Source organism: Phacochoerus africanus, chromosome 13 (genome assembly GCF_016906955.1).
Source record: "Phacochoerus africanus isolate WHEZ1 chromosome 13, ROS_Pafr_v1, whole genome shotgun sequence".
NCBI classification, from domain to species: Eukaryota; Metazoa; Chordata; class Mammalia; order Artiodactyla; family Suidae; genus Phacochoerus; species Phacochoerus africanus.
The window spans coordinates 76,601,415-76,625,036 of NC_062556.1; the positions used below are offsets into that span (position 1 = coordinate 76,601,415).

Below are 23,622 nucleotides of genomic sequence, written 5' to 3' on the forward strand. Positions count from 1 at the left end.
CTGGATGTCTCAGCTGCGAGCCACCCCAGAGCCCGAGGCCGGCACTCTGGACGTCAAGTCCAAACGGTCAGGTGTGGCTCCGTGGCTACGAAGGGGCTGGTCTTATTAATACCTTACCTGCCCCAAGGAGCCAGTTTCCTCTCCAGATGAGAAAGCGCCCCGGAGCCAAGGCCCCTATTCCGACTGAACATGGGACAAATACGGCTTCACATCTGGGTTCTTACTGCACTCGTGGGACCTTCCTCCTGAGGGCAGGTAGCTGACAACCGTGACCTGCCACCAGGTCCTGAACCAAGTCAGGATGTCCCCGGGAGCCGCCGCCTAGGTGGCCTCACACAGGAGCACCTGGCGGGAGCTCAAGGATTCGATCTCGGGAAATCCAATGCACCCCCCATCAAGGGGCTTGCGAGCTGTTTACAAGGAGACAGAGCTCCATGCAGCCGCTGCCCAGTGAAAAGCGTCCTTTAAGGGGCCAACGTGGGAGCCATAGCACCTGCAACCCAGGATGTACCAACAATTTCCAGACTCAGGAAGAGCCGCTAAGGACTCAGGATGGCTGCCGACCGTCTTGACCACGAGACCTGCACCTGGATCTGAGATGCTGACGATTTAGGAGGATGTGTCTAAGACAGGCCTGTTACCACTTAGGAAAGAATGCGCCATTTAAGACACCAGCAGATTTTTATCTCCTGCAACCAAAGTCTGTTTAAAGATTATCCAGCCACCAGGTAGAGCGTCGGACAGAACTGTTCCCACTTTCTGATGTCAGTTTTGATGTGGAGTGTGTTTGTTTTCTCCATACAGACAAAAATTAAAAATTAAAAAGGTGGGAGTTCCCTGGTGGCCTAGTGGTTAATGAGCTGGCATTGTCACCTCTGTGGCTCGGGTCACTGCTGTGGCTCAGGTTGGATCCCTGGCCCAGGAACTCTGGCAGGCAGCGTGCACAGCCGAAAACTTGCAAAAAACACGAGTTACTTTGATGTCATTCAAATGAAAATAGTGATGGATCTAAATCCAGAATTGCATGGAGAAAATGCACAGCCGCCCATCCGGGGCTAAGTAACAACATCGCAGCTCCCCCTCCATGGAAAGTTTGAGAAGCAAAGGCTCAGGAAATGCGCGTAACTCCACAGGCCACGCCCCATGGGGTCGACTCCTCGAGAACAGCTTCTCCTTCCTGACTCTTCCAGCAAATGGTTCTGCCAATAAGTTCCTCCAGGAAGCAGGATGCGTGGTACAAGGCCCCACACCTGAGCACTTCCCAAGCTCAGCATGAGGACTGACCAGCTGTGGAATCTGATGCCTGGCCTCCTGAGAGGGAACCCAATCCGTGTAGCCCACGTTTCATTGTGAAAGCGTCACTGCTCTGTTTAAGTTTTATGTCCGGGACATAATTGCTTTTGGGCTTTACGCTCTCAATCAGTACATCTAATAACCCAAGACATGTTAGGTTACACTCGAGTTTTCCTTAAAAGGCAACACAGCCCGTAGCGGGCTTCACCGGCTCCTTGAGCCTCCTGGCACCCCAGCTTCACCCCCAAACTGCACACCCACCTCCTGCAGGGTCGCGTCCCCACCGCCTGCTCGTGGCTGCCTTTCTGCAGGATCTGTGGCGTCCTGTCCTGGAACGATCCCACCCACACCTCAAAAGCCCACTTCCCTGCTGCACCCCCCCCCATTTTTATAGCACCTTTTAACTTCCTTCTGTTGCGACCTTGGGTACTTTTCCAGTGACGTGCAAAAATTCCCGGGCTGGGGATCGAACCCGAGCCACAGCAGTAACAACGCCAGATCCTTCACCCACTGAGCCACCAGGGAAGGTGGGGACTTTTCTGGCCTCCATCAGGGCTGGTTAGTGAACAATGGAGGGGTCACCAAGCAGGGGCAGGAGCTGATGGCAACCAGGTTTGCACAGAAACAGGGGAATCCGTCGGGGGAGCGTCTCGGCCTGGAGCGCACACACAGAGAAGTGAACGGCTCTTCCTGCCTTCCTCCCAGGACAACGGGGACCCCCTCGCTGCCCAAGATCCTGTGGCAACCCCTCTCCTGACCTTAACCTTCCATCTCTGCAAATACCACATGGCATCCCTCCTGTGTGGAATCCAAAACACGGATGGCACAGATGAACTTAAAACACAGACTCGCGGCCAAAGAAACTAGACCGACTGATGGCGACCAAAGAGGAAAGAGGTGGAAGCGGTAAATGAGGAGTTTGGAGTTTACAGATCCGCCAAGTATAAAATAAACAGCAAGGACCTGCTGTAGAGCCCAGGGAACTCCATGCAGTATCTCGTGAGAAACCACAATGAAAAGCATATGACAAAGAATGCACGTGCCCGTATAACTGAGGCACTTTGCTGAATACCAGACACTAACACAGCACTGTAAATCAACCATGTCTCGTACACAAAAAGTGATATCTCTGGACCCACCTTCGTGCCCTTCCCCTGGGAAAAGCGTCACGGATGCTGAGTCACGCCAGCAGGTAGACCCCACCTGTCTTGACGGCTAGCTCACATTTCACATCTAATGCTTCCAAACTTTTGATGTTATCTTCGGAATCCTTCAGCGTCTCTCAGCACCAAAGAATTCGCTTTGTCCCTCAAGATTAAGTGGAAGCCTTTAAGCATGTAATCTCCTCCTAACCAGCTGCCATAACAGGACCTTGCGGGAGTGGACGGGAGCGCTATTAATAATTAATGATTCCACTGAGGTCGCCGGCCCGGCCCGGCTGGCCCTCTCCGTACCTGATTCTCTGCCCCACGTGGCCGATGGGAAAAGCTGGACTGCGGGTCTGTGTCCAGCGTCCAGCACCCGCACCCCCCAAGCAGGCACCTAGAATATGAGGGCCTTGGGCAAACAGGTGGCCTTAAGGGGCACTCCTCAGGAGGTCTGCTCCGAAATGTCCCTACCTCTTTTCTCCACGTCTGCACCAGGCTCTTGGAGTCGCCCCGGCCTCTGCCATCCGCAGATGAACAAATTCTAGATGCACACCTCTGAATTTCGATGGCTCCAGCATGGCCCTGGCAGTCGACGAGCCAGTCCCCAGTCCCTGGTGGGACACCCGGTCTATATAATGATGCTCTCACTGTCCTGGGTGCTGAGAAGCACAGAGAAGCTGGAGGGCAGCTGAGAAGGTGGCTGTGCCCACGTGCAAAGGCCGTTAGTGGTTCAGGAAGTCGGAGACAGATGCCGAGCATCTCTCTAGACGGTAAGATTAGCCTCCCTGGTCGACCTCCCTTCGAGGGCCTGCATCCTGCCCACTTCTAGGAGCCAAGTCTTTGGAGACTTGGTCAAGTTTGGCGCTGTCCTTGTCCCCTGCCAGATCCAAGAGCTTTCCCCTTGGTTCATGTTTTTCAAAAGATCTTACCAAAACTAAAAAAATCCACCACCATATTTTTCTAGACCAGTGGTCTGTGGCATGTCTGTCTCTGATGGTCTGAAATACACTCTGGGAATTGCCTCCCTAAAAACACCCTGTGCACAGATGCAGAAAAATATTTACAGTTACCATGGGGGAAGGGGGGCTAAATGAGACGTTTGAGATTAATAGACACAGATGACTTTATATAAAACAGATAAGCCAAACATCTGCTGCATAGCACAGGGGATTCAATGCAGCATCTTATAATAACCTATAATGGAAAAGAATCTTTGAAAGAATATATATGTAAAACATAGACTAGATATAACACACACACGTGTTTAACTAAATGACTTTGCTGTACAGCTGAAACCAATATGACATTGTAAATCAAAATTTTTTTTAAACGTACTCATTAAAAATACATATGACTTCAAGGGTTTCATGAGCTCCCTAAGGACGGTCATTTTGTGGCCTAGCAAAGACAGCAATTTTTTTTTTTTTTGTAAGTTGGATTTGTGTTTTTAAGTTTGATTATATTTCCCACTCTCATGGAGATATCACTGAGGTACAGCACTGCAGACATTTAAAAATACATGTGTGGATTTGATACATGTGTGTATGTATACACACCATAAGATGCTCGCTAGACCACGGCTTCCTGAAACCAGTCTAACTCGGGCCTGCGAGTCACAAAGCTCCTGTGTGCAACGTCCTGCCTGAAGCAGCGGTACGACCTGCGGGGCCCTGTGCGGGGCGACACAGGTGATCTCCGGCGGGTCGGGTCGGCAGGTGGGATCAGCGGGCTGCGAGTCGAGGTTAGAGAAATACAGCTGTGCAGCGATGTCACCAGCGCACGAGGTGACCCCACTTAGTACCCAAAGATGACCCACGTCCATCCCAGGCAGACTCTGCCGCTGTCAGAGAAGAAATGAGAGGTTGCCGTCAAAAGTCTCCATTCTTCCCGCCAGACCCTTCCCCAGAGCGTCTCCTCAGCGTATCTGTGGTCACCTCCCTTTCACTGGTGCTAAACGCTGGATGCCACCAAGGCTGCCTGGCACCAACGCTTCCTCCAGCCAGGACACACGTGGGACCAGCCAGATGGATGTGGAGCCCAAGTCCTGCCTTTTTTGCCACACCCGCCACCCAGGCCACCAGTGAGCACTGGCCCACCTGTGCAAACTAGCCAAGTCCAAAGCCGAAGGCTCTTCCCCTGTCCTGGCTCTGACTCTGGGAAAATGGATAAAACACCCTAAAGCTAGCGGTTGGCGCATCTCCCTGCCAGGCTGTGGGTAATGAGAAACCCAACCTACTTGTTGGCTTTGCCACAAGAAACCTTTCAAGTTAATTCTGCATCCTCTCCAATGACACAGCTGCACACCATCCAGACTGGACTAAACTGCACGAGAGTCGGGAGTTGCTTCTGGTGTTTTTAGCTGTCGTCCTCACCCCGACTTGAGGTCACCAAGAGTGCTGCTCCGACCTGGCGGCCAGGGCTCGGCTGCGGCCACAGGTCGATGTGACGCTTGCCCCCTCGGAGCCATCAGCTGAGCTTCCCCCTCCGCCCTCTCTGATGCGCCCCTTAAATCGCCACTGAAGGAATGGGGTTGGTTATGCATCATTCCTACAGTTATTTCCCACCCACAACGCTCCCTAACGACACACATTTCATCCGTGATTTTTCCGTAATCTCGTTCCCCCATATTCACGGCGCCTCACGGTCACGAGACCGCGTGAGACATGTGTGCCGCTGACCGTCGGGGAGGGCCGGCAGCACGTTTTAGCCAGAACTTTGACCTACGTTTTCTTTTTAAAGCCACGCACTATTTTCCTAGAGGCAGCTCCGTGTTCCTGATTCATTTGTCCCTAACCTATGATTTAGATGGATTTTGCCCAGGAAACCTGGAAACCTTGGTCCTTGGAATAGGCTTGATTTTGCCAAGCAGCCTAACCCAGAGAAAGGGGCTCAAGCGCTGACTGTGACCCAAGCTCCTCCGAGCGATGAACCAGCACCCGCGGCTCCCCCTCTGCTGGTCTCTCGCACACTCAGCGTCCGTCCCACTGGGGCAGCCGTACACAGTGGGGAGGCAGGGCCACTGCGCCCTTTGTAACTGAAGGTCCCCCTTCCCGACTCTCAGCCTCGGGCCCCTTCACATGAGTCTTGCTGGCCTGGCTCATGGCAAAGGCGCTTTTAAGGCAAAGGACAATTTTCTTGCATCACCACGGTTGTGGCACAGGCCCCGCTCATCAAAATGCCTGGAAGACATGCACGCTGGAGAAGCACATGTGCCTCCTGAAGCCTCCACTCTTGCATCTGGTATTTCCACATGCGATGCCTTTGTCCACCCTAAATCCAAGCTGTTTGCCCACCCCCGGCTTTGCAAAATCCCCAGGACGGAGAGGAAACCAAGCTAACTCATTTCCCACCCCAGAGACATTTCAAAATTTCTGATTTCTAAATAAATGGCACTGCCCCGAAGGTCCGCTGGTCTCGCGAACTGATTTTAGAGGTACAAGGTAAATAAGATTTCCTTCGAGAGAATGTGGTTCTTTCCCTTCTAAATACTCTTTTAACAAAGCTGAATTGCTGGGCCGCGTCATTCCTAAAAGAGTCAGAAGAGACATCTCTTCAAATAGTTTCTCGTTCAGCATGAAGGCCGAGATGGCAGGCCCACAGTGCTTGCGCTAATTCCGTGACCAACCCGCTGTACCTGTGCCATTCCACAGCCTGGCACTCAGAGGTGTGCAGTAGTTAGAAATTACCTGAGTGAAGGGATGGATGATGAATGAATGAATGAATGAATGCCTTTAATTGTATGGACATCTGCAACATGCGTGTGGTATGTATACATGTGTGTGTGTGTGATATGTACAGACATACATGTGTGTACATGTATATATACTTGCATGTACCTATTAATTGAAGACATTTAATATACAAAAGCCTGAACACTCTAGAAAAGATCATTTTGTAAAAATGCACAAATAAGACTCATGTCTGCAGGACATGGAGAGACCTCTGCAGAAGCCTCTCGTATCAAGCTGTCAAGATGTGGATAAACATCTTCAGCCTCTCACGTGTTTAGATCTTCCTCTTGCTCTGTCCCACTCTCTGGCTTTCTGACCTTGACCCAAGGTGACTTCTAACGTGTGTCTCACAGCAAATGTTTCTGTGGCTGGAGCCCCGCCTCTGACGCTGCTTAGATGTTTCCTATCCTGGAAAACATTGGTCCAAGGCAGCCAGAGACGCAGCCCCTCCAGCAGAGACGAGGTCTCACGACACGTGCGCTTTCCGGCCCTGGAGGGGGTCCCCGGGACCCGGCCCACATCAGCACTCCGGTCCGGGGCTGGCTGACTCCGGAGGGACGGATCAGGAGTGGCAAACCAAGCACTCAGAGGTGAGCTTGTCGCCTTGAGTCTGATCCATCCAGGGGACCCGCAGGTGGAAAATAACCGGCACCAATGATCAGACTCCCAGAAGCACGTGCCTTTGAAAAGCTGAAGAAACGGGGCCCTGGGAGCCTCCCCTGGTCCCCGTGGTGCTGAGGAAGAAACGCCTTTCCCACGTCACCGGGGTCAGCGAAAAAGGCCTCGAAGGTTGTTCCGCGTCTGCCCGAGTCCTCCCAACCTCTGCTCTTTCCACATCAGCCGCTCAGAGGAAGAAATCAATGCAAGACAGGCCCCTTCCCAGTGGCTGTAAGATACCCACTGTCAGAATATCTCACAGGGGCTGAAACTGGTAAGGCTGCCACGTCCTGCATGAAATCACTGCAGAGCAGCTGGCTTCAGTTCGCCCTTGTGAGTTTTCTTGCTGTCAGGCTTCAGAGCCCAGTTTTCCATCCGGGAATACCTTAAGGACAGAACCATACCCTTAAAAATGAGGCAATAAAGGCATAGTTAATTATTTGTGTATGGCTACCCTTAGAACCCTAACAGTTATAAATTATCCAAGAAGCTTATCCACGTCTGCGGGCATGAATCGGAGGTAAAAGAAAGAGCTCTTGCGGTCTGTAGTTTCAGTTAGAGGAATATCCACAACGAATAAGGAAATCAGCGCTACCAGCGAACATTTCGTGGACTCAGGAAGCAGCAGGCACAGGGCTTTACCTGTGTTCCCGTGTGTACGGTCTTCACAAGCCTATAAAAAAATTAGTATTATTACCCCATTATACAGATGAGAAAACTAAGGCACAGAGCAGCTGCCTGGGTCGCGCAAGGTCAAAAAGCCAGTTGCTGATAAAGCAAGAATTCAGATCCATAAGGTCTGGCTCCAGAGTGTGCGACTCCATGACGTTCTTTCTAAAATTTTAGGACTTCAGTGCAAAGCCTTGAGGGCAAGAGGAGAACAGGGAAAATTTTCCATTTTTTAGTGCCCCCGCTGTGACACCAGTATTAAAATGGCTCTTACTTTTCCTTAGGCACCTATCAGAATACAAAGCCTAAGAACAATTTTAACTGCTTGCATAGTTTCTGATCCAGAGTGAGTGCTCAACACACACTTACTGAATAATTTCAGCTTATTTTGGATTCCAAAGGCAAGATAATGAGCTAAGAACCCATTAATTTGTGCTATGTGCTTAAGTGACTTCTTAGCCTTGCTTGTTTTATTTGCACTGATGTGGGGGAAAAAAAATGGGACTTTGGTTACACATCTGGCTTCTTGCCTAAAACAATGCCCAAAGTTATGCATGTTTTAAATGAATTATCTAGTCTAGAGAAAAATACACACATCTCCATAACATATTAATGGACGAGAGCCTCCATGAAAGAAGAGAAACTATCTAAGGTCAACAAGAAATAATAAAAAGTGATTAATGAGAGAAATTTTCTAGTTTTAAAGGCCTGAATAACTCCAGAATAAAGAAATACAATTTTATCATTTTCAAGTATTGAGGAAAACACATTTTAATTATTACTAGGGCGTCTGATAGCTATTTGCTCAGAGCTGCTCTAACAAACTGATAGGAAGCATCTGCTGTTAGCGGAATGTTCGCACACATGAATGTCTGTTAAAGATAAGGCGTGAACGAGCAATGAATCCAGAAGATTCCTGCTGCGCCCACGGGATAAAGAGCACGTCACCCCCCAGCTTATCAGCGACCAGGGCTTCGTACTTATCCAAAATTCATCAACCCAGGGGCTGAACCACACATTTTGCAGTATTTTTTCCCATCACTAACCCATCTTCCTGCTTTGGCAAGTTCATCTTAACTCCACAGGCCGTTTCCTGAACAAAAATTGGGAGCTCTCTTGAACCACTAACCCCAAGGGGTCTGGAATCTCCAGGAAACGGATCTGGCCATAATAAGATACAAGATGGAAATTCTTCGTTCAGGGGCCCAAGATACTCAGGCTTGGAGGAGGTGGCTGAGGGTGGGCTCTGCCAAAAGGTGAAGTCACACCCTAGGGTCCCACTTCACAAACCCTGAGTGGGTTCCAGCTCATCCAAACTCTAAGCAAACACTGAGCCCACCGGCAGCAGATGCAAAGGTGAGGATGGAGCCACGACGATGGAGAAACTCAGTGAATAATCATGAGAAAACCCTTGCCCCGAGTCCTGAGGGGGGAAGGAGCACCACAGGGGACAAGGGTCTTCTCTGGGGTCCAGCTGTCCCCACTTCCCAGCAGCCACACCCCCTCCAAATTAACTCGCCAGCATCCTGACCCTCCACGCGTCAGGACCTTCCCACTCCTCACGCCCAGGTGGCACCTCGGGGCTGGAACTGGAACTGCCAGCGACACAAACCACCAAGGAGAAAGAGAAAATCAGAACTGGGAGAGTCATTTTAAATGCAGAGCTTCAGCTTCTAACTGAGTGCAAACCGCTGTCCCAGAATAGCACGTTATAACTCACATCCGTCACAGCTGCCCCTGTAAAGTGAAGAGAAGGGACAAGAGCTGTGGTCCCCAGACCCCAGCACCACCTGTTGGACATGCAAGTCTCAGGTGCACCCCCAACCCTAAGCAGAGACTCCCGGGGTGGGGCTGGACATCTCTGTCCCACCCAGGCCTCCAGGGCATTCTGCCGTGACCTCCAGTGCAGACCTCCTGGCGTGGGGGCCTCCTGTGTCTTTTCCAGCCCCAGATGCTCTGATGATATAATTCCTTTGCTATGTGTCCTCGGAATTTGTTCCTCTGACAAGCACGCAACCAGCGCTGTATAAACGCTGTCCAAACATTGGCTCCTTTAAGCCCCGTGCCTGTCCCATGAGCAAGGCACTACCACTGTACCCATTTTACAGATGACAGAATCAGGGCAGAGACGGAGGGAGCATGTGCGTGTCCACACAGCTGTTAAGAGGCACAGCTGGGATTCAAACCAGCATCCATCCACGTGCCTCAGGGCAGTGCCTGTCACCCGCTGGGGGTGTCGCTCAGTTCCCTTCCAACACAGTTGGGTGTGTTTGAAACACCGCAACTGTCCTTCCAGGAGTTGTGTGTACATCTGCCCCTCTAACGCAAGCTTCTTAGAGAAACAGGCTTTTCTTTTGCCTGGCGACCTTTAGAGTCCTTGGAATTCAGCTGAACCCTCAACAGTGTGCAATGACTTCCATTTAAGACACAAAGTGAAATTAAGTATTTTCCAAATGGATACTGCAAAAAAAAAGGGACAAAACCACAATAATTTGGCATTTTCCGCCTAATAAAACCTTGCACATTATCAGTAATCATGAAGATAATAATAATAATATCACCTTTACTGAAGCTCTAATGTGGGACTAAGTTTCACACAACTCAGTAATAACTCCGTGACATCAAATTTTAATTTTTTTCTTTAAAAAATGCTAAACAGCAACCTGAAAATTAAAGGTAATTAGGAAAAGGGGGTTGCTTGTCTTTAAAAATGACACTGTAGGAGTTCCCGTCTTGGCTCAGTGGTTAGTGAACCCAACTAGCTTCCATGAGGACTCGGGTTCGATCCCTGGCCTCGCTCAGTGGGTTAAGGATCCGGCATTGCCCTGAGCTGTGGTGTAGGTCACAGATGTGGCTCGGATCTGGTGTTGCTGTGGCTGTGGTGTAGGCCGGCGGCTACAGCTCCGATTCAACCCCTAGCCTGGGAACCTCCATATGCCGTGAGTGAGGCCCTGAAAAAAGACAAAAAGACCAAAAATAAATAAAATAAAATAAAATAAAAATGACCCTGTAAAGCTGGTGCTCTTGGGAGAGATGGAAAGAGACGCTCCTGTGCTCAAGAAAAGTCATCGGTGGCAGGAAAGGCTAAGTGGGTTTTAGAATTCATCGTGATTCCTTTTTCCTACTACAAAATAGCATGCTTACTTTTAAAAATACAGTATTTTTAGAGGTGTAGCAGCCACTGATTAAAATACATACTAACACGGTTTCTCGAATAGAAATGAAGGCTAAACCCCACAGCAGTTTTCCCTGAGCCCGTGTGTAACATTCTGGAACAGGAAACCAGCACTGACTGAGCACCTTCTAAAGTGTTTCCTTTTCTGAAGGGAAGACACGGGCTGTCGGGCATCTCTCTTCTCTGCGCCTCCTTCAGCTCCAAGGGGTGCGAGGGGCAGCAGGAAAAGGTGGTGCAAGCAGCTTTGGAAACACGGGCTACGAGGAGAAAGGGCCGGGTTTGGATCCTTGGAAAGGAATACGCTCATTTTCGAAAGCAGAAAGCGCCATAAAAAAATTTCCAATGATTTTGGTGAAATGCCCAATACGGGAACCCCGTCTCCATCTATTCTGCTGAGCCGGACCACATGTACTGCATGAGCCCAGCTCTGTGAGAGCGACTCTCCCGAGGGCTTGTCCAGCGTGGGGAGGTGTGGTGAAATGGGATCGGGGCAGCTGACACCACGCTGGCCTCCTCCAGGGCACAGCCATGTGTCCCCCGTGCTCCGAGTCAGAAAGAGAGGCCCGCAGTGCACGCGGACAGGTGTCCGGTACGAAACCCCAGGAATGCCGAAACTCTGAGCCCAGGCCCGAGCCCACGAGCCGTGGAAGGTGAGGCGGGGGGCTCCTTCCCCTTCGCCAGCAAGAGAACCGACAGATCCGCAGGTGAGACAGTGCCTCACTGTCTGATTCAGGGGCTTGGCATTTGCCTTGTCCTTCGCCACCGATCAGGAAAGCTTTAAAACCCAGATGACATGAAATGTTCTGATGGTGTGCCGATTCCAAAGCCAACCTAGCAACGCAGGGATATTGCTATAAACCTCAGCATAAACTATTTACACAAAGCCTTCAGCATTGTGTATATTTCCGAGTCGTGTTTAGTCTGTGATGAAAGATCTCCTCCAAATTCCAAGTTGAGAGGAAACACCTTCCTTTGGCCTTATTTTCCTTTGTCTTCCCTGAAACTACCCCAGGGGTCAGCCACTCCCGGAGCCACTCCGGGGGTCCAGAGGGAAAGGCCACGGGAACACGGAACCAGCTACGCGTCACTCAAGATTTCCCTCCAGGCATCAGGCACCCCCCAAGATTGGGGGCAGATTTTTAAAAGAAGCTCTTTCCTCCAGCATCTCAACTGGCCAAGGGTGTCACACCAGCCTACATAAGACAGCACCCTCCCGGCCACATGGCAGTGCTGACAGTGAACGTTTTCTGAATGCTTCCTCGCTTCACGGGCAAAACTTCACTGAGCACCTTAGAGATATTCTGCTGTCCTCACTTGCTGAGTCAGGGGCCCAAGGTTCACAGAGATGACGCTGCTCCTGGGGACATGGAACTCATTGTCCTTCGCGACAAGGGCCCCACTGCACGCTGAGCAGGATGAAGAATGGGGCCAGATAAATCCGCAGATCCATATCGTGAAGGGTATGCAAACCCAAGCCAACTTCAAACAACAGCAAGATACCACCACACACCTACGCGAGTCGCCCAAATCCAGAGCACTGAGGTCACCAGAGGCTGGGGAAGACGTGGAGCAAGAGGAAGGCGCACCCACTGCTGGGGGGAGTTCAGAAGGGCACGAATTCAAAATGGCACGGCCACTGGGGAGAGTTTGGTGCTCGCTTACAAAACCAGACCCACTCTTCCCTACAAGCCAGCAATGTGCACGTTGGTACTTCCCCCAAAGAGTTAAAAACTTATGTCCCCATGAAAGCCTGCACACGGATGTTTAGAGATGCTTTATTCAAAACTGCCAAAACTTGGGAGCAGCCAAATGTCTTTCAGGAGGTGAGTGGGTAGATAAACCGTGGTCCACTCAGACAGGGACTAGGATTCAAGGCGAAGAAGCAACGCGCTGTTATCCCTGTACCACTACAAATGTAATAAATTCATTGAGTAATAATAATAAAAAAAGCATGCACTGTTTAGCCACAAAAAGGCATGGAGGAACATTAAATGCATATGAGTAGGTGAAAGAGGCCCATCTGAAAGGGCTACATGATGTGTGATTCCAACTGCGTGAAAAGGCGAAGCTGTGCAGACAGTAAAAGATCGATTGTTTCCAGGCTTTGGGGAGAGAAAGAGATGAGCAGGCAGGATGCAAAGCACTTTTTTCTCAGTGTGATTCGATACTGATGCCCACCTGCTGTGACACATCTGTCCAAATGCGCAGAGTACACGGCACTAAGAGTGATGCCCACGGTAAACTGGGGACCTGGGGGGATGACCTTGAGCAGGGCAGAGGTACCACTCAAGGGGGGAGCTGTGGGTAATGGGGCGCTGTGCACATGAGGACATGGGGTTCATATGGGAAACCTCTGTACCTCCTCCCGCTTTCTCTCTGAACCCAAAACTGCTCTAAAAGACAAAGTCTTTCTTAAACACAAACAGACAAAAACCACCCAGCTGAAAAGAAGGGGACCTTTGGTCAGATAGTAGATGGCCATGGCCAGGGGCTGGGCAGAGGTGTCTTGAGGTCCTGAAGACAGGCTCCGGACAGAGGAGAGGGCTGGAGGGAAGACAAGGCCGAAAGGAGGGACAGGAGCCAGCAGGAATCTGAGACAATCCCGGCAGGAGGTGAGCAGACCCAGAATGGGGTTGTAGCCGTGGGAAGAGAAGGCAGAGGGGACCCCGAGAAGCAGGGGGGAGGAGGAAAGGGAGTGACACGGCATCAAAGGGGGAGGGGGACCTTCAGGTGAAGCCACAGTCTCTTGGACTGAGCATCAGGAAACACTGGGGCATCAATGCCCAAAACGGCAGGGGGCAGGGGGCAGTGGGTCTGGGTAAAGACGGCGAGCTCGGTTCTGCTCGGTTCTGCACATGCTCTGAGTTGGCCATCAAAGCAGGACAGCCAGGGGGACGTGAGGCAACCAAACAGGGGTCCGAGGAAAAGGTTTGGAGTCACCTTCATGGAATAATGATGAATCCTGAGAGCAGGAGAGCAGAGAGAGAGAGGCCGGCTGAAGCCCACCCCCAGGGCACACCCACCCAAGGGGTCTGCAAAAGGAAGAATGGAGAAGCAGAGCACCGCCTGAAGTCTAGGCGAGGGCCAGGCGAGGGAAACGCAGGAGGGCACCAGTTCCCGGGGCACCGGGCTGGAGACTGTAGCCCCAGAGTAACTCTTCGAGGGCTGCACGGAGCCTGACAGTGAAACCTGCTCCGGTTTGCATCCCCTTCCATTGTGTGCACAAGAATGGGAGGAATACGTCTTTCCTATTGTTCTGCAGTTGACATTTTTCAGTGGTTGTTTAATAATAGCAGGAAGAACAATGCTCTAATGATATTATTTTAGGCCTATTGTTGCTCTTGCTTACCGGAGCCGGGGAACTCAAAACACCAAATCTGCTTAAGAAACATTTCAATGAGGCTAACTAACCCTTTTCCAGGTTCTGGAGCAAACATCGCGTGATTCATCCAGACAAGCGCTGTAAATTATTCCCTGGTTGATGCCCTCCCTCTTTCTGAAGGGATGCGTCTCCCAGCATCACCTGTGGTTCACTCTGTCTGCAAAATCTTCACCAGCCTTCCACTGGATAACCGAACTTGTGAAGTGACAGCCATCTTCCCCAGTTCCAAGAACTCTGAAAACAGCCTTGTTAATGAATAATCCAGAATTCCCTCCCGTCCTTGCCCAAGTGAGGGGGGGTTCCGGGTCAGCTCCTAAAGGCAGGACCCAGTCTCCCATGCTGCCATTTTGCAAACACCCCAGTATACCTGCGAGCCCCCTGGTTGAGCTGGGGGGGGGGGCCCTTCTCGCGGCTCTCCAAGCCTGCGCCCCTCCCAGAGGAAAGTTCGAGCTCCGCTATCACTCCCATCGTTCGTAAGGGAAGCTGTGGCACCTCAGTATCTCAAAGGAGGGAACCTTATGGTCATCTTTAAATGCAAAGACAGCTCGATTCGTGAAAGGGCAGAGGAAGAATTACCCAGCTTTCTGAGTATGATGCACACGGCAATGAATTTGAAGACACGATGCCTGGCGTATGGTTCACCCTGGCCATAGCGTGTACCAGCTGGCGTTGCATCTGCCTGCTGCTTTCTCAGTGTTTCCCAGGAGGCTGCAGCCCTGCTGGGGAGGAGGGTGGGTACCACCCACTGCTGCGGGGGCAGCGGGGGGGGGGGGGGAGGAGGGCGTGGCGTGAAGAAGTGTTCAGGGCGCATGTGCGGAAGCAAAGGCGGTGGGATCCCAGAAAGCAGGCGCAGATCTGCCAGGGAAAATGAGGGTCGGGGTTACCGAGTCCTCCGGCATCGTCTGCTTAGCAAAAGCGACAGAGAATTTCAGATCCACGCTTGTTCTGACTACACCATTAACATACACACGGATCACTCCGTAAGTGTGCACTCTTACACACACACATAGCTTCTGCACACTCTTCTGGCTGGTATTAGAGGCGCTTCCCTTCTCCTGATCTAGTTCCAGGCGTCAAGAGCATGAAGATTTGATTACATCTTCATCAAGCTCATTCCTGAGATACTCGGTTCATGCTGCTGTCATGGGGACTAAGTCAAAAATCCGCCCTCTCCCCTAAATTGCACTTTCTGCAGAATGTGGTCCACACTCACAGGAATTAAATCTCACCTCGCTTGCCTTCTAGGTCATTCAGTCCCGGAATAGTGACTAATGGTCTGGCGATGCCAACACCCTAACCCCCAGCAGGCATCTCCACGCTTTGGGGAAAGTTCGCATTTCTGATCCGGAGAAATCATTTGTCAAGAAGTATTCTACAGACACGTCACAGGGGGGAGTTTGGAGGAAGGAAGAATTCATTCAGCTCAGTGACTGTGGAACTCAGGACAGAGGATGCTCAACACTATGGGCCGAACCTGAGGGTGGGAAAAAAAAATCACTAGCTTAGGAAATCCACCCACTGGTAAATGAATGGTACGGCCATAGCAGAGATGGTCAAAAACATAAAGTCAAACAGCCTTTCGTGGGAACAATAATAACAATAATGATACGTGCAATTTGTGCCTGGCACGCAGTAGGTGCTGTTTGGGTGTAAAATGCAGGTAAAGTGAGAATCAGATACCCAAAAACAGGGGTAATCCAAGAATCCTTTGTCTTGGCTTTTGAATTGGGATTTGACTGATTTATAGCATCTTATGATTCAAAATGCATTTTTAAACAATGTTTTGCTTGGGTCAACATGGAAAGTGTTTCAGCTTTCTGGTGTACCTCACAGCTGATTTGGGAAGGAGGCAGGCAAAACAAAAGAGGTCATTGGTATGAAGAGTGAGACAAATTTTCAAGTTAGCCAGATATTATTTCAACATGGATTTTCTTCTACAACCATAAGCCCTGGGCTTACTAATAAATTTTCTCTCCCTAAATAAACCAGGAGAAATATAGTGAAATGATAGCACCTGTTCAGTCCCCTGAGAATCAAAGGGTTCCACACACCAGAGCTCTTAAAACACTACGTGAGATGTGTAGGGACGGAGCAGAGCCAGGACGGGAATGTACTGGGCTTTCGAGAATAACGCTAGAGAAGCAAAGTAATCTCAAACCCAACAGTCAGGAGCTGGATTTTCCTCTCAGAGTGGCTCGTTCTTTAAAGTCCTGGCTATGTGAAAGCTAGCTCTTAGAACTAGCTTTGATTTGCTACTATTATCCATCAGAAAATCTAAGTCTGAACAGAGCTTCCTATTTCCAAATACAGAACTTTCTCACGTTTCCTTGCCATGCCTCCTTGCTAAATCTCTTGGTCCAGATTTCTAGACCCAAATAAAGTGTTCTAGAGCCTTCTCTTTTGAAAGCACTTTGTCATCACGACCAGAGGGTGTTTAAATAACCAACCAGGGTGCCTGGCTAGACTCTGGGCTGGGAGAAACCATCTGAGGTTAACTGCTGGTGTCATCATCAGTCTTTTCCATAACCCAGTGACCCGGCTGCCAGCCAAGAGCTAGACGCTCAATTCCAAGACTTGCATGCATTCCACCAGTTTATTCTGGAAAGGAACAGTTAATAGTTGACATGCAGTGAAGTAGAGTCTGTAAATATCATTCTGCCTGAAGAAAAGGGGGGGGGGGACACCTAAGAGCAAAATTCAGATTTGAAACAGTAAAAGAGTCAGAAATGTGGAAAGAGTAAAGTCGTTTTTAAATATTCCGGCAGGAAATGCAAAATGTGCTTCGAAGCCACACCTTTCCAGGGTTTGTCTACCGCGCTGTGACACTAGGGAACAGCTGAGGTCCTTCTTCCGTCTGAAGGGAAGGGAAAAAGGAAAGAACAACATCAGGGACCGTCCCCAGCTGGACGCCTTCACTTTTGCAAACCGAACTCCCGGAGGAAATGAAAACTGGGAAAACAATTTGTGCATAGAACAATGAGATGGAGTTTCATTTTGGTTTCACACTCAAATATAATGTCATTATAACTGTTTTAATACAGGAATGCAAGTCATCGAGTGGAGTATGGAAACGTTTGAAAGCAGCCCTCCAGAAAAGCCCCGCTTCTGTGCTTCAGCAACAGCAAAGTCGTGGGAAAGCAAAGATACAGCTGTTTCCAGGCAAACGGCCCAGAACTGTTCAGCATCAACCACCAGAGTCTCCAAAGCAGCAGAGAAACACGCCCAAAGCGACTCCCGGGCACATGTGTGGGGCCGCGAACGGCATGGGGCGCGCGTGTCCACCCCTCCGGCCCCCGGCCCGCTCGGGCACCCGGGCCAGGTGAAGGCGCCCGGCGGCCAGGCGCCCCCGAGGTGCGAATTCAAATCCCGCTCACTCTGGGCACTCTCGCCCCGCGCCGGGCGCACCGAGTTCTGCTCGCTGCTCCCTGGCCCCGAGGAGTCCCCCTAACTCGCCCCCACCCAGCCCACAACAAAGGAGGCTCCCCAAAGGATGCGCGATCCAGCCCACTGGGATCCCCGGCGGGGACAGGCCGGGAGACGGCGCCTGGCTGTACCACGCGCGACCCCCGGGCCCGGAGGGCGGCTCCGGCCGGGGACAAAGGGGCCGCGCGGGGCGCCGGGGCGCAGGGCGGGACGCCGGAGCGGAACCGGCGGGGACTCACCTTCGCGGCGGCCCGGCTGCTCTCCTCGTGGAGCAGGAGGGCGGCGGGCAGCAGCAGCAGCCAGACGCCGAGCCGGGGCCCCATGGTGGCGCGCCCGAGGCGGCGGGGACGGCGGGGGACCGCGGCGGCGGCTCACTCTCGCAGGGCCGGGACCCGAGCGCGGCGCACCGTGCGGGGCGCGGCGGCTCGCTGCGGAGACCTGAGCGCGGCCCGGCGAGCTCCCCAATTTGTTGGGGGCAGCCCCTCCCCTGGGCCGCCCAGGCGGGCGGTGCCTCAAAGGGGAGGACCCTGCGGCGCGGGTAAGAGGCGGCGGGAGCGCGCGGCCGGGGGACTGTGGCCTCCGCGCGCCGGGACGCAGGGCTCCGCGCTCCGCACCCAGCGCCGCCCGAGCCGCCGCTCGCGCTCGCCGACCCAGCGGAGCTCCGAGGGCGGCCACGAGGGCCCGAGGCCGGCCCGGAAAGCCCGGGAGGGCGGCCGCGCCGCGGGGCCGCCGGCGACGCTTGTGGAGAGCGGATGCGCGCGGGCGACCGCCCCTGAAGCCCGGCCGAGGTGAGAGCGGCCCCGGAACGCGGCGCCGCGGGCGGCGGAGGCTGCGCGCCCGGATCTCGGAGGGGGGAGGGGGAGGGATGGAGCGGCCGCGTCGGAGCGGCCCCGACCCGGGCCTCGGTGCGCAGGCTCCCCTCGGGCCGGCCTCGTCGCGGGGCGGCTCTCGGTCACCCCAGCGGGAGGCGGGGCCGCACCCGCTCTCCGCAGTCCCGCAGACCGAGACGGGCGGCGAGGATGCTCCCCCGACGCCCCCGACCCGGACCCCGCTAAGCCCGCTTTGTCTTGTCTTGCAGTCTAGGAGGGACGGATCGGAGCCCAGAGGGGCCCGACTGGGAGCATGGACCGAGACCCGCGGGCGGCGTCGGGCCCTGCCCTGCGACGGTAAGCGGCTTTCTGCCCGTCCCCGTGGGCCCCACGCGCGTGTCCTTCGAGGAATGGCCAAGCCGGGGCCGCACGCTCACGGCGCTTCTCCTCCCCCTCCCATCCAGGTGGCTGCTGCTGGGGACCGTGATGGTGGGGCTCCTGGCGCAGAGCGTCCTGGCGGTAAGTCTTGGCACCGGTTCCGGGCTATGATTCGCACGCCAGAGAAAGTGTTTGGGACACCGAGTGGCCTTGCCAGAAGGCAAGCAGCTTGCGCCTGCTTACACGCGCGCGCACGCGTGTGTGTGTGTGTGTGTGTGTGTGTGTGTGTGGTGTGCGCGCACCCGCGCATCCGCGTGTCCTGGGCAGGCCCTCCCCAGCCCAGGCTCTGCGAAAACGCGCTTCCCTCAAAGAACTGCGGTTTGCCCTCCCTTGGGTGCTGTGCGTTACAGGCGTGGGCTCTTCCTGGAGAAGGAATAATTAGAAACACGGCCCCGGGCATCCTGTTCCCTCGTTTGAGCAAAGGCCGGTGGTAGAAGTGAGGGAAGAGGAGAGGGTCAGACACGTGGCCCTGAGGCGCCAGGCTTAGGGCCAGAACGGTTTGTGTGTTTGTGTGGCATCGGAAGCCGGCGTCTAGGTCCTGCCCCTGGCAGAGTTTTCCGTTCTTTGGGATGAGGGGCTTGGGGGGGAGGGCGGGGCCAGGAGGACAGGAGGGCTTTGTACTCCTCCGATGCTGGGAGGAAGCAATGGCCAAAAACAAGAGTTTCTCCCCAGATGTGCTCTGGGCCTGGAAGAGCCAGGGTGGGGCTGCTAAGTCTCCCAGCGGGGAAACCGCTGACCAAGTGTCCCCGGTCCTAGCCCTGCCGTTCAAGGTGACTCTGCCAGCATTGTCTCTGTGTGGTAGTTGTACCACGGGTTTTGTGGGTTGTGTTTAAGTGGTAGGAGCCACTTTGGCGGAGTGTCACGTGGCACAACTGGCCTGTCCCAGGTGGGCTGGGTCCCTTCAGTGGAGGACTCGAAATATTTAAACTGGGACTGGACATCGGAGGGTGTTACCAGGCGTGCTGGACTCGTCTCCTCCTCTGTCCGGTGGAACTGGGTGGCTCCAGCTCTCCTGGCAGTCCCCTCCCCTCCCCTCCCCTCCCCTCCCCACTCTGGGTAACATACACACAGGTACATGGGGAGCTGGGCTTGTGGTTTATTTGAGTTCTGTTATTTTCACATTGTTCTGTCCTCACAAACCACAAACAAGGCGGTGAGCTGGAAAAGCTGTCCCAACTTGGAAAGAACCTTTAGCCTGACTTTTCTGCCACCTTTTGCTCCAGTTCTGGGCCCAGACTGGGAGTCAGGAGTCCAGAGACTTTGACCAGGGTGTTCCAGGCCAAAGTTTTCTTAAAGCTCTGGTGTGTCCGTCTCTCCTGCCTTTCCACACATCCTGATTTAAGACAATCAGAGCCTAGATAGGCCACTGTCCCTTCTGGGTCCTTATGCACACATGACATACAGGACTTGGCCCCGGGCCGGGAGTCAGGGCAAAACACACACACACACACACACACACACACACAGATGAGGTCCCTGCAAAGGAAAGCACTGAGTCCTGTTGAGAGTGGGCATTGGTTGGGCTCGCTCTACCACACCCCTTCGTCCCCTGGAACCACTTTAAATATTCCTGTTTAACGTCCTGAGGATGCTGAGTCCTGGGAATCTTACCTGGGACTGACCCTAAAGTCAAGGAAAGGGCCTCCTGTCAGAAGACCTGGGTACCACCTGCAGCTCTGCCCAGGTCTCGTAAACCCTGAGCCAGGCTTCCGCGCTTGTAGCATGTAACACTCCCCTGCACGCCTTCCTGCAGAGCCTCTTTGATGCTGCAGACTCCCCTCAGCCTCTGCCCTCTGAGCCCAGGCTGGGACCCAGAGCGTTGGTTGCTTAGCAGGACCTCTCAGAGTACAGGCCTTGGGCTGCCACGCTCACCTGGAAAGGCTGGTTAAAAATTCAGACCTCCGGTCTGCCTCTCAAATCTCTAAGCAGACTTTCCGGGGTGGCGCCTGGGAGTCTGCAGTCCCACTTGATGGCAAAGTTGGGGCACCAGTGACTTAGAGGATTGGGTTGGAAGCAACTGGAGTCACTTGCCAGTTTATTTCATTTCCTTTGGCTTTAGATTCCACATCTACACATAGAAACCGATAAGTGCTTTTGAGCCCTGTCACTAGAGACATGCCGCTATGTGTCACTCGGTAGGCTTGGAATTGATGATGCTTAGCGATGGCTCTCCCACTGCTCATCAACCACTGGCTTTAATAGCTGTGACCCGTGAAATAATGCCTTCATCCTTAACTATATTTATTAAAAAAGCTTTCCTAATGGTGGCAGGTTCAGCTTCTGCCCTCTTTGTCTGCCACACTCAAGAAACCTGTCTCTGCCCTTTTGCGCCAAGGAGTCTTCCCTGGGGTAGGTTGATGGTGTAGAAATTCTGCCTCCTGGAATACCGTGTTTATAACTGTCACCCATGTCGTTGCTGTAAAAAGGGCTACGCGTTGTATCCTAAAGAGCTTTGTAGCAGAAGTAGCTGAAAGTGGCGACAGCAGGCAGAGCCAGTAACGGTAATGGGCATTTGCTGTGTGCAAGTTGCTCTGCCTTTCGAGCAGCTAACCCTCGCAGGAAAACGCTCACCTCGCTGACTAGCTAACTCTTACTACCCCCGTTTAGCAGAGAAGAAATCAGAGGCACGGTTTAAACAAGCTGCCCAGGGTTTCTGTCTTTGTAAGCGGCAGATTTGAACCCAGGCCCCTCCTCACTGCTCGGCTTCCCAGGGTCAGACTGTAAGTCAGCAGGCAGACTGTAAGTCCAAGTTCCAGCAGCCGAGTCTCCAGCTCCGGATGGGGACCAGCGGAAGAAAGCCCACACACTGGTCTCCTCTGCCGCTTGGTGCTGAAGAGCAGGAGCCCCGGGGCAGTGTGGTCTGGGGTCCGTGTGGGAGCACGGGAAAAGCAGAAGTGCCCTGGGCCGCCTCTGCGGTCAGGCTGCCTTCCCGAGGCTGCCCTGCCCAGGGCGGTGCCAGGGTGCGAGCACAGGTGAGCCAGCCTGTCCTAAATGGCCACCATCCCAGGCTCCGAAGGCAGGCTGCCTGGGGCACTGAGCTACTGCAGGGCCGCCCTGCTTTTTAATCTCAGAGATGGGGCAGCAGCCTTGAAGGTCTAAGCGAGCAGCCGTGTGATTGGGGGGGCGAGAATTCCAGAGAACAAAGACCTTCCCCGAGATCAAATATGCCCTGGGCTGGGCTGACCTCCTGACCTCAGCTGGGGGGACCTCCAAGTCTCAAGGTACCCAGGGCCGCCAGGAGAGCCGGATGCACAGGTGCTGTGAGGCCCCGGGAAATGCTGGGCTCCAGATCGCCTTCCCTCCAGCTCAGATTTCCAGGGCCCCTCCAGGCTCTGGAAAATGCATTTACTGCCCCTGCATGCTGCCCCCAAGGAGAGAAAAGAAAAAGCAGGACTGCATTCTCGAGTCTTTCTCTTCGCCTTCCGGTCAGCTTATGGAGAAGTTACAGAATGCCTCCCATGCTTAAGTTAAGACTCGTGCAGAACGGGCCTTTCCCAGAATTCCCTGGAACTTTAGTCCTATTGTTCAAAACCTGGACCCCAAAGAAGAGGGGAAGTAGCACAAGGTTCCTCTCCTGTTAATGGAAAAACAAGCAAACCGCCAGCTTTCTGGAGGCTCTTAAAGTAGTTCTCCCTGCACGGCTTGTGTGATGTGGCCGCAGTAAACACCGTCAGGGATTTGGCACAGCATCCTAGAACCAGTCGCAGGCACGAAGGGGGGACAGAGGGACCGCGGCTCTCCCACTGCCAGTGGGTATATTTAGCACGATGGGGTGCGGGGGCTGGGAGTGGGATTCAAGTCAGAAGTTCCAGAATAGAAAACAACGATTTTCCTTAAAATCATAAAAATCAAAAGATCGTCTCTCTTCCTGAGGAGGGCGGGGGAGATGACTGGCTTCCACTAATGGGTGCGAGAGAAAAGGCGGGGAAACAAACGTGCAGGGAGAGAAACCTTTTCAGTGACGATGATGCCATGCAGAGGCCCAGGAGAAGAGGTGGCTTGGGAATGTCTTCAGCTTGGAGAAGGAATTTTCAGATTAAGAACCTTGGATTCGAGGAAGCTTGCAATCAGCCTCCTGCTGTGTCTGATGGCTTCAGTTGGTGGCATCGCCGCTATGGGAGGCGGTGGGTGAGGTTGGGAACCCGGGCTGGGCATGGACCTGGTGGCCTTGGGGCCAGGAGCTGCACAGCAGCCTTGGGGCCACCAAGAGCCACCTCAGCATGGCTCCTGGCTGCCTGTGTGATTCCAGAGCAGACACACAACACGTTGAGGGAAGGCTGGCGTCCGCGCTGGGGTGCTGCAGGCAGTGCGTGCACCCCACCCCAGTGAGTGGGAGAGTCAGAGCTGAGGACAGGGACCACCCCCCTGGGCTGGGACCTCAGCGGCCAGTTGGCCCTCCCCCTTCCTCAGTAGTCCAGGCTGCGCCAGGAGAGGACTTCAAAATGCTCACTCAGCTGAGGCTTCCTATCTTCAGGGCATGGGAAGCTTCTGCAGCCCAGTGAGTGATGCCTTATCTGGTGGCTCCCTCCTGCCACTCCCCTGGTGGCTGCCCTTTGTTAATGAAACTCTCCTGGGACAGTTGAAGGCCTGAATGACTCACTCACCTGGAATTCAATGGCCTCCCTGGGGGGTCTGTGACTCTTTTTTTTTTTTTTTTCTTTGATTCTCCGTGGAAGAAGGCAGTGTCTGATCATAGGGAGACTGTGTGGGTTTCTCCAGTCCCATCGTGTGGTCCCGGAGTGGATTTCAAAGCCCATGCTAGCAGCTCCGTCCTACCCACTAGATTCCAAGCCTCTGGGCACCGGGGCTGGCCTCCGGGGCTGGGGTCTCCCACCGCCCCTGCCACGCACTGGGTGTTCTGTTCAGGCATGTTCTGCTGCCTGAGGCATCCCACTCA

General features: G+C 53.3%; 2 protein-coding genes across 3 annotated transcripts in view; one reads left to right on the forward strand and one right to left on the reverse strand.

The window, feature by feature from the left end:
- The window catches only part of COL4A1 (collagen type IV alpha 1 chain), a 140,711-nt gene extending 122,840 nt beyond the window's left edge, over nucleotides 1-17,871 (reverse strand). Inside the window, exon 1 of the mRNA XM_047755982.1 lies at nucleotides 17,718-17,871. Within this exon, the coding sequence (XP_047611938.1) occupies nucleotides 17,718-17,801 (84 nt within the window). The 5' untranslated portion in view covers nucleotides 17,802-17,871. The remainder of the gene's footprint in view (nucleotides 1-17,717) is intronic.
- A 252-nt stretch (nucleotides 17,872-18,123) lies between these two features.
- The window catches only part of COL4A2 (collagen type IV alpha 2 chain), a 178,229-nt gene continuing 172,730 nt past the window's right edge, over nucleotides 18,124-23,622 (forward strand). Inside the window, exons 1-3 of one of the 2 annotated variants that reach the window (XM_047755980.1) lie at nucleotides 18,124-18,266; nucleotides 18,557-18,644; nucleotides 18,752-18,806. In XM_047755980.1, the coding sequence (XP_047611936.1) occupies nucleotides 18,601-18,644; nucleotides 18,752-18,806 (99 nt within the window). In that variant the 5' untranslated portion in view covers nucleotides 18,124-18,266; nucleotides 18,557-18,600. Of the gene's footprint in view, nucleotides 18,267-18,556; nucleotides 18,645-18,751; nucleotides 18,807-23,622 lie in introns of those variants that run through there. The other variant, XM_047755981.1, reaches the window with a different exon arrangement.